Source organism: Vanacampus margaritifer, chromosome 14 (genome assembly GCF_051991255.1).
Source record: "Vanacampus margaritifer isolate UIUO_Vmar chromosome 14, RoL_Vmar_1.0, whole genome shotgun sequence".
Taxonomy (NCBI): Eukaryota; Metazoa; Chordata; class Actinopteri; order Syngnathiformes; family Syngnathidae; genus Vanacampus; species Vanacampus margaritifer.
The window spans coordinates 12,524,250-12,540,182 of record NC_135445.1 but is presented as its reverse complement, the minus strand read 5'-3'; the positions used below and the strand labels follow the sequence as shown (position 1 = coordinate 12,540,182).

The 15,933-nt window shown below is 39.5% G+C and overlaps 1 protein-coding gene across 1 annotated transcript in view; it reads left to right on the top strand.

Moving 5' to 3' along the window:
- hcn1 (hyperpolarization activated cyclic nucleotide-gated potassium channel 1) overlaps positions 1 to 15,933 on the top strand; it is an 86,284-nt gene that overhangs the window by 31,166 nt on the left and 39,185 nt on the right. Inside the window, exon 3 of the mRNA XM_077586394.1 lies at positions 11,209 to 11,370. Coding sequence (XP_077442520.1) covers positions 11,209 to 11,370 — 162 coding nt within the window. The remainder of the gene's footprint in view (positions 1 to 11,208; positions 11,371 to 15,933) is intronic.

The window sequence follows — 15,933 nt, the reverse complement described above, 5'->3', positions numbered from 1 at the left end:
ACATTCACAGTTTTCACCGTACATAACAGTTTGTGTGTACTCAGACAGACACGGTTTCATTTTTGTGATTATATATAGATATGCCACAGGCAGGATCAGCCAGGCAGCCTTAGGGGGTGCCCTGGAGCAGAGGAGCATGGCGGCGGCGGTCATGCTGCGACACCCGCCCGCCCTTCATTCACGGCCTCCTCCACTGCGGCTTTGTGATGGGAATGACAAGACTCGAGAAATTCAGTGCGACGTCACCGTCATCATTCATTTTGTAGAGTCGGCTAAAAGTTTTGTTAATGTATCTCCACATGGCTAATAGGGCTCCTACCTGTAAAGTAAATGTCAGGCTGTGGCATCGCTGTCATGAAATGGAAACTTTTTTTATGATTACGAGCCCGTATTGATAGATCAGCTGGAGAGAGTCCGTATTCAATTTGAGCCCCTCTGGGCAGAGAGTAGATCAACTCACTTTTAATATGTATGACATGATGATCTTACTGTGGAACCCCCATGCAATCCCCTGGAGGATGCTTCTTTTTCTGTGTAAACGATGGCGGGAAGGGTTCATCTTCCTGATGTTAACATGAGCACAGCGGGTCATCCTGTGCAATCCAGTCAAATCCCTCCTGCTCTCACATGGGCACTAATCCACCCCGACTGCCTTCTTAGCACAAACACAACTTAGGCTCAAACTATCCCCTTCTCCTCCTGCCTCAGTGATAGACATATTTGCAAAAACAGCACTTGGTTTTTCGTCTTTCTGCATTTATTTTCGTGAGTTTTGTTTGGCGAGACATTTCTGGGTCACCGGTTGGCAGTTCTTATAAGAATTTAGGAGGAAATGATGATACTAAAAACGTCAGCAAAATATTAACGTTAGGTTAAGATTATTTTTTTAAGGATCAACGTTTGGACAAGAATGCAAAGCATCATGCATTTTCTATAACACTTTTCCTCATTCTGGACACTGGTTGACTTTGGGTGAGAGATAGAACCGGGACGAGGCGCCAGGCAATTGCATAGACCTGGGAGTGTTGGAACTTTTATCTCAGAGGGTTGCATACTGAAAAGTCAAAGGATGCGAGGGCTATTTGGATTATATATATATTTTTAATTAAAAATGTTAAAATTAGCCCATCAAGCAATTTTATAGTATTTAGGATAATTGGTTTGGATAATATAAAGATCGATTGATATATATTGTGGTTATATTGGGGGGATGCTAATAATGATAAAATAAATATTTTAGAATTTTTCGGGGTTTTGGGGTGGCCCACAGCCCTTTATCCCACTGGAATAGATCCGCCACTGAGGAGATCTCCACATTAAGAATCAAAATTTTATTAGATCATTAATGTGATATGTTCATAATTTGGACCTTGACATAGAGCAAAAAAGTGGAGCAAACCATTTTTTTGTTTCTGAAATGGAATTAGCTTTATCGCTGTTAAGAAGAGAAATTTTGTTAGTCCTAGTTTAGATGTAAATAGTTTCTTTGCAACTTTGTATACGTAAGAAACAACTCCGGAAAATGGCCCAAATAACCATAAAATGGCCACCTGAAACCAAAATGGCAGACTTCCTGCGCCTTTTCTGGCATTGACTACTTTTTTTATGGGTGTACTCTCTATACACGCTTACCAAATTCTATGTTGCTAAGTAAAACTTCCTTTCAGGGTTGAAAAAACCCCAAAACGGAGCGCATTATCAACACATTTTTATAAGGCACATTTTCAGAAGGATGAAAATGCCTTCAAAATTTCATGAGCTTTTGAGTATGGGAAAGCCCTCACATGAATTTTATTTGATCTTTATTTGACATTTTAAATTGACATTATTAATAAAACATCTAAAAAAAAGTCCCAGAAACAAACTAAAACATCTCAGCGGCTTGACTTTTTCCCCACAATATCTCCTCACGTCTTGCATGACGCACGAAGAACGCTAATTGACTTCCTGGAATGATGATGCTGTCAAACTGTCGTGCCGAAACCAACTTGCGTAACAATTGCGAGAGAGAAAATGGGTCAAGTGGGAAAACAGTTGTTCTCGCGCCCGCTGGCAGCTTTTGAGACAATATGTCCACTCAAATCTCGCTTCATCTGTCTCCTCTCCGCTTTTCTTCCCACTGTGTTGACGAGCAGTCAGGTGCCCGTGCCGAGAGCGACATGCAAGATTTATCAAACATATCATATGTGTGGTGTATTTTATGAGCATTTGTTGTGGCAAGGAAAATTTTTATTTTACAGCGTAAAGTCCTGATTCATGCAATTTTACAAGAATAAGTCATGATATTACAGGTAAGAAAATTGTAAAATTCTAAAACCTATTATTACATTAAAAAAAAGGTCATTGCATTACAAGAATATTATGTGAATAAAATTGCAATATTTATGAATAATCTAGTCTTTAAAATTGTGAGTGAACAATAGAAATGAATGAGAATAAAGTGGCAATTGTAAGAGAATAACATTGTAAGATGTTTAAAAAAATATATTTCCACTTTTATTAAAATTTGACTTTTATTTATTTTTTATTCCATAATTTTATGAGGTTAAAGTGGTGTCCAAACTCGGTCCTCGGGGGCCGGTAGTCCCGCAGGTTTTGGATATTTCTCTCCTCCAACACAGCTGAAGCTCATCAGCAAGCTCTACTAAGCCTGATAACAATCCTGTTGAGTGAAACAGGTGCGTTGGAGCAGGGAAACCTCCAAAACCTGCGGGACTACCGGCCCCCGAGGACCGAGTTTGGACACCACTGGTTAAGCTAATAAAGCATCTTTGAGTGTCCAGAAAAGTGTTCTATAAATCTAATGCAAATGTTATTATTAAGTTAAGTGAATTCTAATTATATAGCCCTAACACAAAATCTCAAAGTGCTTAATCGACCCCATAGTTTAAAGGTGCCGTTTAAAAAAGTAATATTAAAGCTTTTCCTACATCATGCACGCTCCACCAATGCCCAGATGAGTTACTCTGTCAGCTTTTATTATCCCTTTATAGTTGAGTGTGCGGACCTTCACATTCTTCAGTTTCTTTGGGGAGGGGAGGGGAGTGGAGGGGCGGAGTTTTCGCACGCGCACCGTGAACAAGCCTGACACAAATGTTGCAGTTAGGCTTTGGGCCAGAGGTGGCAGTCGTGAGTAAAAAAGTGACAAACTGCACAAAGATCTTTAAAAAAAATCAATCAATAAAAATTATGAAAAAAAGAGTTGCCCTTGTCACAACGTCAGAATAGCTTTCCCGTCATTTCACAGAAAGGTGCTTTGAAATTAAATACAGTTATAGCAACCCATCCAACAGATATTGAAAGCAATGACCAACAGAGGGAGACAGAACGAGAAGCCTGATGGTTCCACCAAAACAGCACCCTGTTTCTCAGATGGTGGGTTGGGGCGAGAAGGGAAAACATAAGGAAAGGGGAGGGGAGAAAACTGCCCCGGACTATGCTCCTAAATCCATAATTGGACCACAGGCCATAGGTTGCCCACCCCTTAGTTAAAGGCAACATTTAGTACATTGCATTCCCGTTCAGTGCTTCCTGCTACCTCCTCTAATGACCTCCACATCAGGTTCCCCTTGCATGTGGAGGCCGCCCAACGCGGCGTCGCCATGTACTACTGTAATCCGCTCCTTCAGCCGCATGCTAATGTCCCAGCCTCGCCGTTCATCACAAATGCAATAGCTCCAAACTACACGCAAACCCTATGAATGTGAACTGGCCGCAGATTATGAAGGCAGAACACAAGTGTTGAGGTTATCACGCTCATACCACCAAAATAGATGCGCTTCGTGCGGCGACGGCAATTCTGCTGACCGCCACAGAAAAAGGACACAGCTGCTCCCACTTTTTTACTTGTCCTTTTGTTGCTCTGTGTAACAATTTAACCCCAAAATATCTTTACAATAGCCTTTTTATTTGACCACTTGACAGAAACATCTTCTAATTAGTAGATTAACACCTTAGCTATCAACAATGGGTACTCCTGCAAGCATCGGGCCACTCATTTTCACAGTTTTTAAATTTCCCGCCCTCTGCCTTCAAATGGGATGTCATGTGCGCATTGTGTACGTGAAAAAGGAAGTGTACATTTTCATTTCTCGGTGATATTTGTTTGCTGTAGTCAAGATTTTGAATAATACAAACGCCTAACACTTAACTCATTCAAACCCAAAAACGTATAAATGTGTTTTTTTATGTTTTTTTTTTATGCTAGAGCATACAGAAGGCTTTGATCCAGCTTCTGACCTGAAGAGGTCGCTTAAAGCAATGGTAGTTATTACAAAAACGGCCAGCAGGTGGAGGCAGAATATAAGAGATCAGACAGAGCCATGTTGCAACAAGCTCTTTTTGACAGTGTTTTCAACAGGAATGTGAATAATGATGAAACTTAGCTACATTCTAATGCTAATTGCTGCAAAGCTGAAACAGATAGAAATATATTTTTTCCCTGATGAAAGAAGAGACTATGATCTTTCTTCTGGTAGGTTTCCTGTTTTTATAGCAATAGAACAGAATATTCTGTGGACCTTGCAAAATCGGGAGCGAAGGGGGTTGCTTCAATGAAAATGGCTGGGAGTGACTTTAATTTGGTTTACTAAACAGTTTTTCAGATGTGAACTATTTGTTTTAAAATTCTAGCAAAAAGTACAGGGAGCTCAGCAGCATTTCTTAGAAAGTTAACTTAAACAAATAATGTATAAATGAATATAAGCAGTATATCACGTAAAAACACAAGTTTCTCCCTGTAACATTCTAATCTTGTCTTTGCTAAATTACGTTGAACATTTCACTCATATGCTAAGCCCCCCACCCACACACACACATAATAATACATATTTGTTCAAGACTTGAAAGATGATATGGTTGCGCTTTTTCTTCGGTGAATAGACGGCGCCTTGTTTTCTACCTGTAATGATACCATCCATCACCCATCTGCCTTTTAATGAAGTCTATTTCCTCCCCCGCGGCTTCATTGCCTCAACAACGTGGCCCAATATGCAGTTTGAACTCTTTGTCCTGCCTCCTTCATTCTTTTCCCGACACATTTGCATGCTAAGTAGTTTCCTTAAGCAAACAGGAAGTTGCTTTGAACTCTTGAGCCCTATTCATCGTTAATGTTCTACTGTGCACTGGCAATGCAATCTGCTTATGCTTGACAAATTATTTCTTGGAGGTGAGCGTGCATGTAGCCCATTTCATACTAGAGCTCTTCGAATATAATGAGACAAGGAGATAAAATGCACTCAATACAACTAAAAGGTCGATTTTTGTGGGAACTGCTATTTACGGTAAGGCAAAACCAAGAAAACGACATTTCCATGGCAACTTTAAAGCGGCAAAATTGCAGATTTTTCCAGGAAGCCTTTTTGTCACCCATCAAGGTTGATAGCCATTGGTGGATTTAATCCCTTTAAATTAGTCCCTCGCTAATCCCTGCTAACCTCAAGCAGAGGTCACACACGCTCAATTGAAGATGCAGAAATGAATGCTGAGCTAATAGTTCAGCATTGATATAACATGTTTTTGTTTAGAAATTGTCACTGTAAAAAAAAAATTACCTTTTTTTTTCAATTTCACATATCCCTATTTACATGCTTATGTACCAATACTGTATCATGACACATATATCACACACTTGACCGTCTTTATATACATGTATCCAAATCCCTAAATCCATTGTAAGGCTTCAAAATCCACAGGTCGCTAGTCAATTAGCCGTAGTCCAGTCGTCACAATTGGCCTGCAAAACGGCGTCAAAGCACTTCGCTTATGAAAGTCCTCCCGACGGGAGCGAGCTGGCCGGCCTGCACCGCCGTGTGACCCCTTTGCTGCTATCACATCACATCTTGGCTCTTTGTCTCTGCTGTATTAGAGGATTATGCTGACCTATGCCCTTGCCCCTGGTCAAACTGAAGCCCGGCGCACCATAAGCCTATATTTTGCTGATGCCAGCCGGCGGGGGTGTTGGCCGAGCTTTTGGCTCCCTGTCGGTGCCACCTAGCTGTTATACTCGCGTGAGGTGTAGATTGTTTATAGTGGCCACGAAATCCAACTTAAATCGATTACATTGGTGCCGTGGATACGTAGCTTTTGATGCACTGCCATCTTCTCCTCTGCCCTTGTAATGTTGACAGCATGGTATCATTATAATCTATTAAACAATAATTGGATTGTTAAGAATCCTGTTAGTTGTGTGGAATTGATTGTCGATTCATTAATTACATCTCGACGCAATAGAGGCCAAATGGAGTGCATTACTTTGTTGCAACCAGCAGTATACGATAGTTTGTTGTCTAAAGAAGAAAAGCTACTTTCTAGAATAGCCGATACTGTACTTAATGCCAAAATATTCACAAAAAGTGCTATAAAATCATAATTGCTCACCATAAATTGACAATTATTTCAGGTAAGAGTTGAAATGAACCATTTCACAGAATGGCTGGTTATTTTTTCATAAGTCTTTGTATTCTTTTAAATTCTATTTTGCTTACCAAAAGAGCAGCACATAAGGAGAAGAAATAAATATGGATTTATGCATGTTGTAAATAGATTCCTCCGACAGTATATGAGGTGATCTTATACTCTTTAGAGTTGTGGTCTAAATAGTTGAATTATGGAAAAAACAATGAAAAAAGGTTACAAAGTCGTAATGTTAAACCTTTTTTTCTGCTATATGATTAGAAATAATGCTTACAATATTTACACCGAATCAATTATTTTTCTCTGTAGTTCATAAATGGCAAATTGGGCGTGTTAGATCAGATGTTGGTATTTTCGCAGGCGTGTGCAAGATGACGTATTTTAAAATAATTTGGTGTGCGCCGTAGTGGGCATGAACACAGCCGACTCCATTCCCTGCCAATCAAAGTGGCTCCTCTCATTTCCCTTTCAATGTGCCACAGCCACGTCTCTCATGGAGACATCTCTGTGTAAAAAAAAAGGATGCAACGACCTGTGAGTGACTGGAGTATTGTCACTGTTCTCGGCACCCGCATTAAATAGAGAATGTGTATTTTATGCCTTTTTTTTCTTTTCTTTTTTTACCCAGCCCCATTTTCAACTCCATTTTAAAATCTTTGTTTCATGAACCCCTTCAACCCTCGTTAGGACAAGCGGTTAAGAAAATGGATGGATGGATGTTTCATGAGCACTTTTGCAATGTTAGCCTTTCTCCACAAATGAGTACATCCCAGTTTCCAAAATGAAAGCTCCCTAATGGACACCCTCATCATAACAAAGCTTGCCCGACCCTGACCACTGATCCAAAACCCTTTACTAGGAGGAGATCCTCCTATTATTAGATAGCATGAAATTGCCAGCGAAACAAATTCCTCACTCTGCTAATGAGTTTCTACATCTTTCCTTGATGTCCTCGGAGAGGGATGACCCCGCAAGGTGCGAGGCTTTCCAGCAAAGCCATCCTCGGGAATTTTGTAGAAGGAAAAAAAAAAACTCTCTGGAAAAGAAGCTTGCTCTCAATTTCCGCCTACTCTGACAATATTTTTTTTTTTATAATTTTGCTTCTTCTGAACATATTTACATTACAATGGAAGGATAAACATGTAACAGCTGTCTGCCAATATTCATCCTGTCATCCATAGTAGATTTTTTTCAAATGTTTTTTATTTATTTATTTTATTTTATGAAAACCATTTGATCACAAGTTGGATCAAAACACTCCTTTACAGCCACCTACATATTCTTAGGTGTGTGTTTCATTTAGAAGAACACTAAATTAATCCCTGGTCACAAGAAAAATGCAATTTTTTGTGACCCCTCCCCTCTCAAGATTTTGTCAATGAAAAAAAGTGTGCCGTGGCTCAAAAAAGCTTGAGAAACACTGGTTTACTCAACTCAGCAAGAGGCCAATAAAATTGTACCCTGCTTCGAAGTCCCATCAGCCCATTACTAGTGACAGGCAGGTTTTTGAAACCTTGACTTTTTAAAACCACGGTACTGTTACCCAGCAACTAATTGTGACCGACATATGTTCTGAACTCCTGTTTCCACGCCATGGAGCCCAACTTTCCTTTAGATGATGTCATGTAGTGTTTTGGCTGCAAACTAGTTAAGAGTCTATTCCTTAGCTTTAAGAGACCATTGAATCATTCTAGATGACTGGTCATCAAAATTAATATAATTAATAATAATAATAATCCATTATAAACATCTAGATTTCTTTTTTTTTTAAACTGCACCTTTTGAGACTTGTTTAATGTTTATTCAAGGTTTGGAAACACTTTTGTCAAACAAAAGTGCACTTTTCTTTCAGGAAAAACACAGTTAAGCTAATCAGACAAGAGAAAATGGTTGGAATTAATTCAAGTTTGGGTTTAGTTCTTTGATTATTATTTTTTTTGCAATAAATCAAAAAGAGCCTCTACCTTTCCCAACAGTCAGCAATATCTGCCTTTAATTTCCTAACCATTCTCTCTTTGTGTTTGTCTTCCTACTTTCGCTATGTCAGTTGTTCCGTCTCATTAAGTCATCATCTAGTGATGAACGTGAAGGCAAACGGAGCGAGCGAGTGAGTGCGAAAGAGAGAGAGAGAGTTCTGCTAATTTAAGAATAAAAGACAGCCGAAGAGATTCAGGGTGCGTTTGAGACGAGCGCTCTCCGCTGGCATATGCTAGTGGCTAATTTTAGCCTTGCGGGGCAGCGCGCTGTATGTCCCAGCGGAGGAGTTGAACCATGGAGGGATCTGAGCATCGGCCCCGCCCTCTTCTTCTCGCTCTCATCTTTCTTTCTCTCTCTCTCTGTCTCTGCAACTCTGTGTGTGTGTGTGTGTGTGTGTGTGTGTGTGTGTGTGTGTGTGTGTGTGTGTGTGTGTGTGTGTGTGTGTGTGTGTGTGTATGTGGTCGTTGTCCTTTTGTTGCACAAAGGTTACAGGACAGTCACAATGGACCGCAGTGGAGAAGATGGCCGTTCAGACTCAAAGAGGTTTTAAACCATCTGCGTTGGTCGCATTTTAACTGCAGATTTTGCATATTTTCTTCTTCATTATTCTCAAGCCAAATCAACATTTTCCACACTATAAGTACCCACCAAATTTTACAGGGTGAAGATCCTTGAAGAATTGATTGACAAATGTTATACACACTGAAGGCAAAGCGCCACCTTATTTATCCCCCTATAGCTTTTCTAATTTCACATCTGTAGAGTCTTAATCTATCGCTCAATGTGAATTAATGTTTTCGCACCGTTTTGGAGGTGAACGTGAAGTCTGCTACTTAATGGACGAAATAGGCCCAATTAAGCGTCATTTCAACCGTGATGAATTAAAATGGGCACTTTGAGGGGGAAATGAAAAAGCATCAACTTTAAAAATAGATTGCAATTAGACGAAATATTTCACTGGCAGATCCTGGAATGCGACGGTTTTATTACCCAAGTGCACCAATAAGCGATCATCACGTCCATATTTAACGATTACAGTCGGAGGAATTATGGACTAACTAACCTGGAATTAAAAAATGGCTCCCCTATTAGGAGATAGTGGGAAGTGGTGCCAGGGTGGTGAAATACTTAAATTAAACTGCTTCTCCTTACTATTACACCTCCAAATTACTTTTTTTTTTAAATGTAAACATCTTGCCCGATGGCCACTCTACAATAATGTATTTTTTTTAAATGTACATTACTAAAACAATACATAATAGGGCAATAGTACTTCATCGTGATCATACATTTACAAAGCCATATGGGGTAGATGCCACGGACTTCCGGGTTTTACACATCAGCGCCGCTGATGGCCGCGTTCCAACACTCGCACACCCACCCCTGCACCCCCCAATCGCGCGCTCCCGCTCATCGGCGTCTTAGCTATCTGAAATGCTTCGGACACTGAGACAGACACTACACACTCGCAGCCTCGCGCCCGTCGACGGGAAAGCGCAACCGAGGGGCACAAAGGCGGAAGCGCAAGTACTGGGACGCGGCCCACACGTCGAAAACCGGAAACAAAAACAAAGTTGATGGGTGAAAACCCAGAAGTCCCGCCTCCTCCGTGGCATATAGTCCATTCACTTATCTCATTCAAACATGTGAAGTGTACGTATCCTACCCTAACCCATTGACACAGCGAATCAACTCACAGAAATGTTTTCCTTTTTAGTTAAAAATAACTTACCTTAACCTCTAGGATCTTGCACTGTACCATGGCCAACAGCAGAACCATTTTAAATCCATTCCCATACTAGCCTTATCCTAGCTAGCGCTAAGCTAGTTCGTCTCTCAGCTCGAGCCAGCATCCAAGTTTGCAAACACCCTTTCGTGTGTTGGCTAAGATGGCATGATAGGCCAACAGCAAGGCATTAAATAGCCTTAGCCGCAGCAAACCACCAGTGAGGCATTGACAAGCCAAATATTACCATTGCTAGGATAGCATTAGCTGGCCGACAGCGAGGCCATTAGCCATTAGCCAAGAATTCCCATACATACCAGGTAGCTTGTACAAAGCTATCTATCTTCCGCGCATGTACACTCCACTTGTAGTGAGTCTCACCCACGTCCCATCCAGACATTTTTCTCTGACGAGTCGATAATATGCTACGACACATTCTGAAGAGAAGAATGCGAAAATTCAGATTTGGCATTTGTTTTCAATCGGTAATTCGCTACTCAATTTGACTCAGTTCGACTCACGCCATTTCCTTCACAGAGTATGACATGATATAATATTAGGACATGTTATAGGACCCGAAGTGCATATTGTAGGACATATTGGCTATATCATAAAACATTTGTCGCACAAAGCGTCAGTCAAATTCAACACATGCTAAGTCGTCCTGTGAAAACCAATTAAGAACCTGACCTTTTCATGAATTTATAAAAGCCCCCTCGGACGCCCGGATATCTTAGCATGCATCCTTGGGTCATCATAGGACATGTCATTGTAGCCTACATACATAGATTGAAATAAACAAATATTGAATTGATTTGTTACTTTGCTAAGTAATCCATCAAGAGTATTAAGTAGCACTCTAATTGGTAGCAAGACTTGTAGCATCACATGCTACTCAATGTGTGTTTCTTGACGGCTGTTTGTTTTGGAGTGCGGCCATGTTGAATTATGGACAACTCAACATCTGCGAGCGCAGTAGCACAAACTCAACCAGCAACGACCCAATCCACAAGTGGCCAAACCCGCTTCCGTCATTCTTGGCTTGAAAGCCGCCTAACCGACGTTTCTGTTTTTTCTCTTTCTGTCTGCAGATCTTCCATATGACCTATGACCTGGCTAGTGCTGTGGTAAGAATATTTAACTTGATAGGCATGATGCTGCTGCTGTGTCACTGGGACGGCTGCCTCCAGTACCTGGTGCCTCTGCTCCAAGACTTCCCCCCCGACTGCTGGGTGTCGCTAAACGGTATGGTTGTAAGTATCCCGCTTTTTACTCTTTTCTTTCTTGTTTTGGCAGCTGTGTGCGTGTTGTGCGTGCGATTGATGCAGACTTTTGTGATTATATTCAGATACATTTTTGCTGACTTATAGGAAGTCATTTTGTTGTAAAAATGACAACTTTTTTCTTCAGTTACCTGTATTTGACTATATTTTCCTGATATGGTGACCTTTGTTGAATTACAACTTCATTTTGGAAAAATGACATCTTTCCTGCTATGTTGCTACTTTATTGTCATAATTTGGCTACTTTATTCTCATATTTTTTTACCCCCGATTTGTAGAATTGCAACATTCTTCTTGTAAAGAGATGTCTTTACTTGCAAAATATTATTAAGACTTGATTAGGACTCGGACTAGGAATATGGGGACACTATCTCTATGACTTAACTTGCTAAATTTGAACTTTTGGAACAGGTTATGTTAACCTAATTCTTGTAAATTCCGTTACAAATTTATTCTATCGCTAGTATTATTATTGCAATATTTTTGTCATAACACCAAATTATGACTTTATCCTTCAATGTTATTTTTTCATATGAATGACTATTTTGTTATTACTCACAAAATTCTGACTGTTCTCAAGAAGTTTTCCTGCATGGCATTTATTATTGTAAAAATATTGACTTTATTTTAGTCTTATTAGTAGTGTATACATTTTTTTGTAGTATTTGCAGAAAGCAGTCTTCATCCTATGGCCTTATTCTTTTTCTTCCAATACAGTCCTGCTCACTGTTATTGGCACCCCTTAATTTTTTTTTTGCATGAACTCGACAATATCTTCAGAAATCAATGGGATTAATTGGATGTACAAAGTAATTCAACAAAGGAAATCATTTTTCAACTTGTATAATGTAATTGCAAAGAAGAAATAGAACATACATGCATACATCCAAACTCTTCTTGTAGCTATCTCTAAGCTTCTTGCACTTCTGCGCTGGTATTTCCCCACTCTCTTCCTGTGCAAATTATTCAAGCTCTTGAATGTTTGAAGGTTTGTTTTCCCAATAGCACATTTCAAGCAATTAGCATTAGAATGTAGCTAAGTTATATCATTATTCACAAATCTGTTTAAAACAGTGGGTAAAAGAGCTTGTTGCAACATGGCCCTGGTTGATCTCTTATACTCTGCTGCCACCTGCTGGCCGTTTTTGTAATAACTACCATTGCTTCAAACATTCTCTTCAGTTCAGAGGCTGCATCGAAGCCTTCTGTATGCTTTAGCATTAAAAAAAAAAAACATATTGGAGCATGGTAATATTTAAAATAGGACATATTTATAACATTTTTTAGAACAAATGAGTTTATGACTTTTCTTTTTTTTTTTTTTTTTTATACTTTGTATTATTCTAAAGTAACAGTACTTCCACTTGAGCATTTTTGGCTACTCCATCCAACTCTGGTTGCTAACCAAAACAGCAGTACCTACCAGTGCACGTAAAGAAATTACAAAAATGGTCTTCATTGGGGATATTAGCTCGCTTGCGTTCACATGAAGCGCCTTGTAGGCAACACAGATCGCAAACGCTCGCCTCGGGCCTTCCCCTGCCTCCTCGTCTAGCCTCTTCTTCCGCCTATCTCCCCACACGCAAAAGCGACTGTTGTGAGGCATCTGGGCTCGAGGTGCAAATGTCAGCTCTCCTCATCGTCGCATCTGCTTACTTTTCACGTCAGCTCGAGCCGACCATGCTTGATTCATTCATAGACAAAGACGAGAATCATTTTCCCCAACGACTGCCGCCATTCGTTCATCGTGATGATGTACTCCTCTAGTGTAAACTATGCAAACACCATCATTCCATTCGCCACACATTATTAAACTATGACAAAGTCATCCAAAAAGCCTAATGAGCAGCCTAAATTTGCACTGCACCTTCTCGCTCGGAATAAATCCTACTTATTAGCCCGCTGCAGATCAATATGGAATCATGTAAAAGACTTAATTAGCTGCACCCCGCGAGGCCTCATTTGCATCAAGCACTTTTGCCACGACGGGAGGTTTCCCAACAAGAGCTCATGTCGGAAGTTAAAATGGCTTTTATAACCCTTTGAGTCAGGGGTGGGCACGGGAGCATTTGAAGCAGCCCCACATGCAATTTTGGAACGCATAAAAAAACATTTTTTTAACCACATATGCTCATAATAAATATTTCTTTATTATGTTAATCATGGTATATTTTTGTTATATTAACTGAAATGGCCTACATAGGAAAAATGAAATTGAAGGGTTTTTTTTTTTCTTGCTTTATTTTTAGATGGCTTTTCTTCGTGAAGTGAGAACTATATTCTTGTAGAATTACAAAGTTCAACTGACAACTTTATGGTTGTAAAATAGCAAATGTATTCTCACAGTATGACATTTTCATGAAATTATGAACTTCTTTTATTGAGTTACTATTGAATTCTCTAAAACTGAGATTTTATTGAGTACGTTTATGATTAAGTTTTCTCATAAAATTAGGACTTTGTTCTCATAATATTATCCCAAAAAATATTTGTACAATTACAACTTAATTCTCATGAAATTGTCATTTTCTCCTCAAAATGTACAACTCGTAATTTTTTTTCTGTAAAATTACAACTTTATTATTATTTGTATGATTATATTTTTTTGTAGGACGATTTTGTCTCTTCTTGCAATATGACACAATTTTGAAGCAAAAATTGCAACTATTTCCTTTACATAGTGACTGTTTTTTCCCCTCCTTTCTAATATGATGAAATGTATCCCCTAAAATTTAAGTTTTCCCTGGTAGCATTATGACTCTTTGTAAAATGTTGGTTTTAAAATTACAACTTTTTGCCATAAATACAGTTTTATTCTTCGAATCTTTTGATAGTTTTCTTGTAATATTACTCTTTTTTTTGTGGTTATAATTACTAAATAAATAGATACATTTAAAATTACGCCTTTTTTGTAATATTTTTTTGGGGGGTGGGGGGGATTAAAAAGTACGATTTCATTCTTATAAAAATTGCAAATTTTCCCCATAACAAGCCAGCTCTTAGCAAGATTTAAATGTAGTGCCAATTCACTAATCCCAGTATTGTATCTTTAACTCTCAATGTTATCGGTTTGAAGATTGTTGTTCCTTTTTTGAGCTCCCCGGGCTTGCGGTGACACTTCAGAAAGGATCATCGCTGTTTATGTTTGTTTTAGCTTTTGTAGCTTTCGAGTTGTAAAGCCTAGGCCAACGTGAGATGGGCATTTATTTTTTATTTCCTCCGTAAGATTACAACCTAGCTCTTGTGATATGATTACTTTTCTCCTGGAACATCACTAAACTCTTTCTGCGAATGTTTCTTGTCATATTACAACATTGTTCTTATACGGTGACAACACGCGCACACTTTACTCTTGCTGCATGAGATGTCTCACAGAATTTTTTTTTTTTTTACATGTTCAGACAGCAGTGATAGCACACCTATATATAGAACCCCACCCGATGTGAGAGTGTGATGCTTGTATGAATCAACCTATAGTTGGATATCAGAATAGTCGCCTGGGCTTGCTGGCACATCTGTTTAGCCATAGCCACAATTACATTAACTACAAACCTTTTTGATTGGTTTGCACCTAACTACTAACAACTAATTTGTTGTGTGAAAACTGCCAGCATTATGTCACCTAAGGGAGGTTGATCCACGCTGTGTCACAACTCCTCTGGACACTGGCAGCATAGAAACAGTCATTCAGAACATAAAAACACGTTGCCAATCGATTCTGATGATTTGTGTAGCATTGATTGTTGATTTGCAATTGCGGCAAGACATTGAGATTGAGAGAAAAAATCAACTCAATTGAAGTTGATCTGTGCTTCCCTACTCTGTATTGCATTTAATACCAACACCTATAGGACTGGAGTGGAACTGCACTGACTGCAAATGACTGTTTTGGATTCTTGTTGTTTGGTTGCTGCAGTTGCTGTTATAAATAGCACAAACTCCTCTTACGTACCGTATCATATTCAACTAGGCAAACAAGGGATCTACCACAATCTGCACCGCTATTCTAACTGTATACGTGATCGCCTGATTGACCGTAAGAATGTAGAACGTGACTGCATCAAATCAAACAATTGCGTCATTGTTCGTGTTGACCTGGCGCATCGTATCCGTCACTAAGGAGAGTCCGGGCCAGCAAGGCTTGGCGATAGCGGCGAGTGGGCCAGTAGGGGTGTTATCAGCTTGACTAATGGCCTTAGAGTAGCTTCTTACTCCCAAGCGGCCGCCTTGACTTCATCAGCAGGCAAGATAATGCCGCTGGCAGGTGAGAGGGCAATGTGGCCCGTTGCAATGACTGTGTACAGTTAAGGACTCTTGTCGTCTCCTTGTCCAAAACTTTGTAAGCGCCTTCAAAATAATTATGTTAAACATGATCAAAACATGGAGGGTATTTGTGTTTTTTTTTTTCAAAAGATCATTTAGACCTGCCACAGACACTTACTGACAATCCTAAAAATGTGGTGGTAGAAGTCACGTTCATTAGTTGTTCATCACTGGAAATAACATGCACATTTTTTATTATTATTATTATTA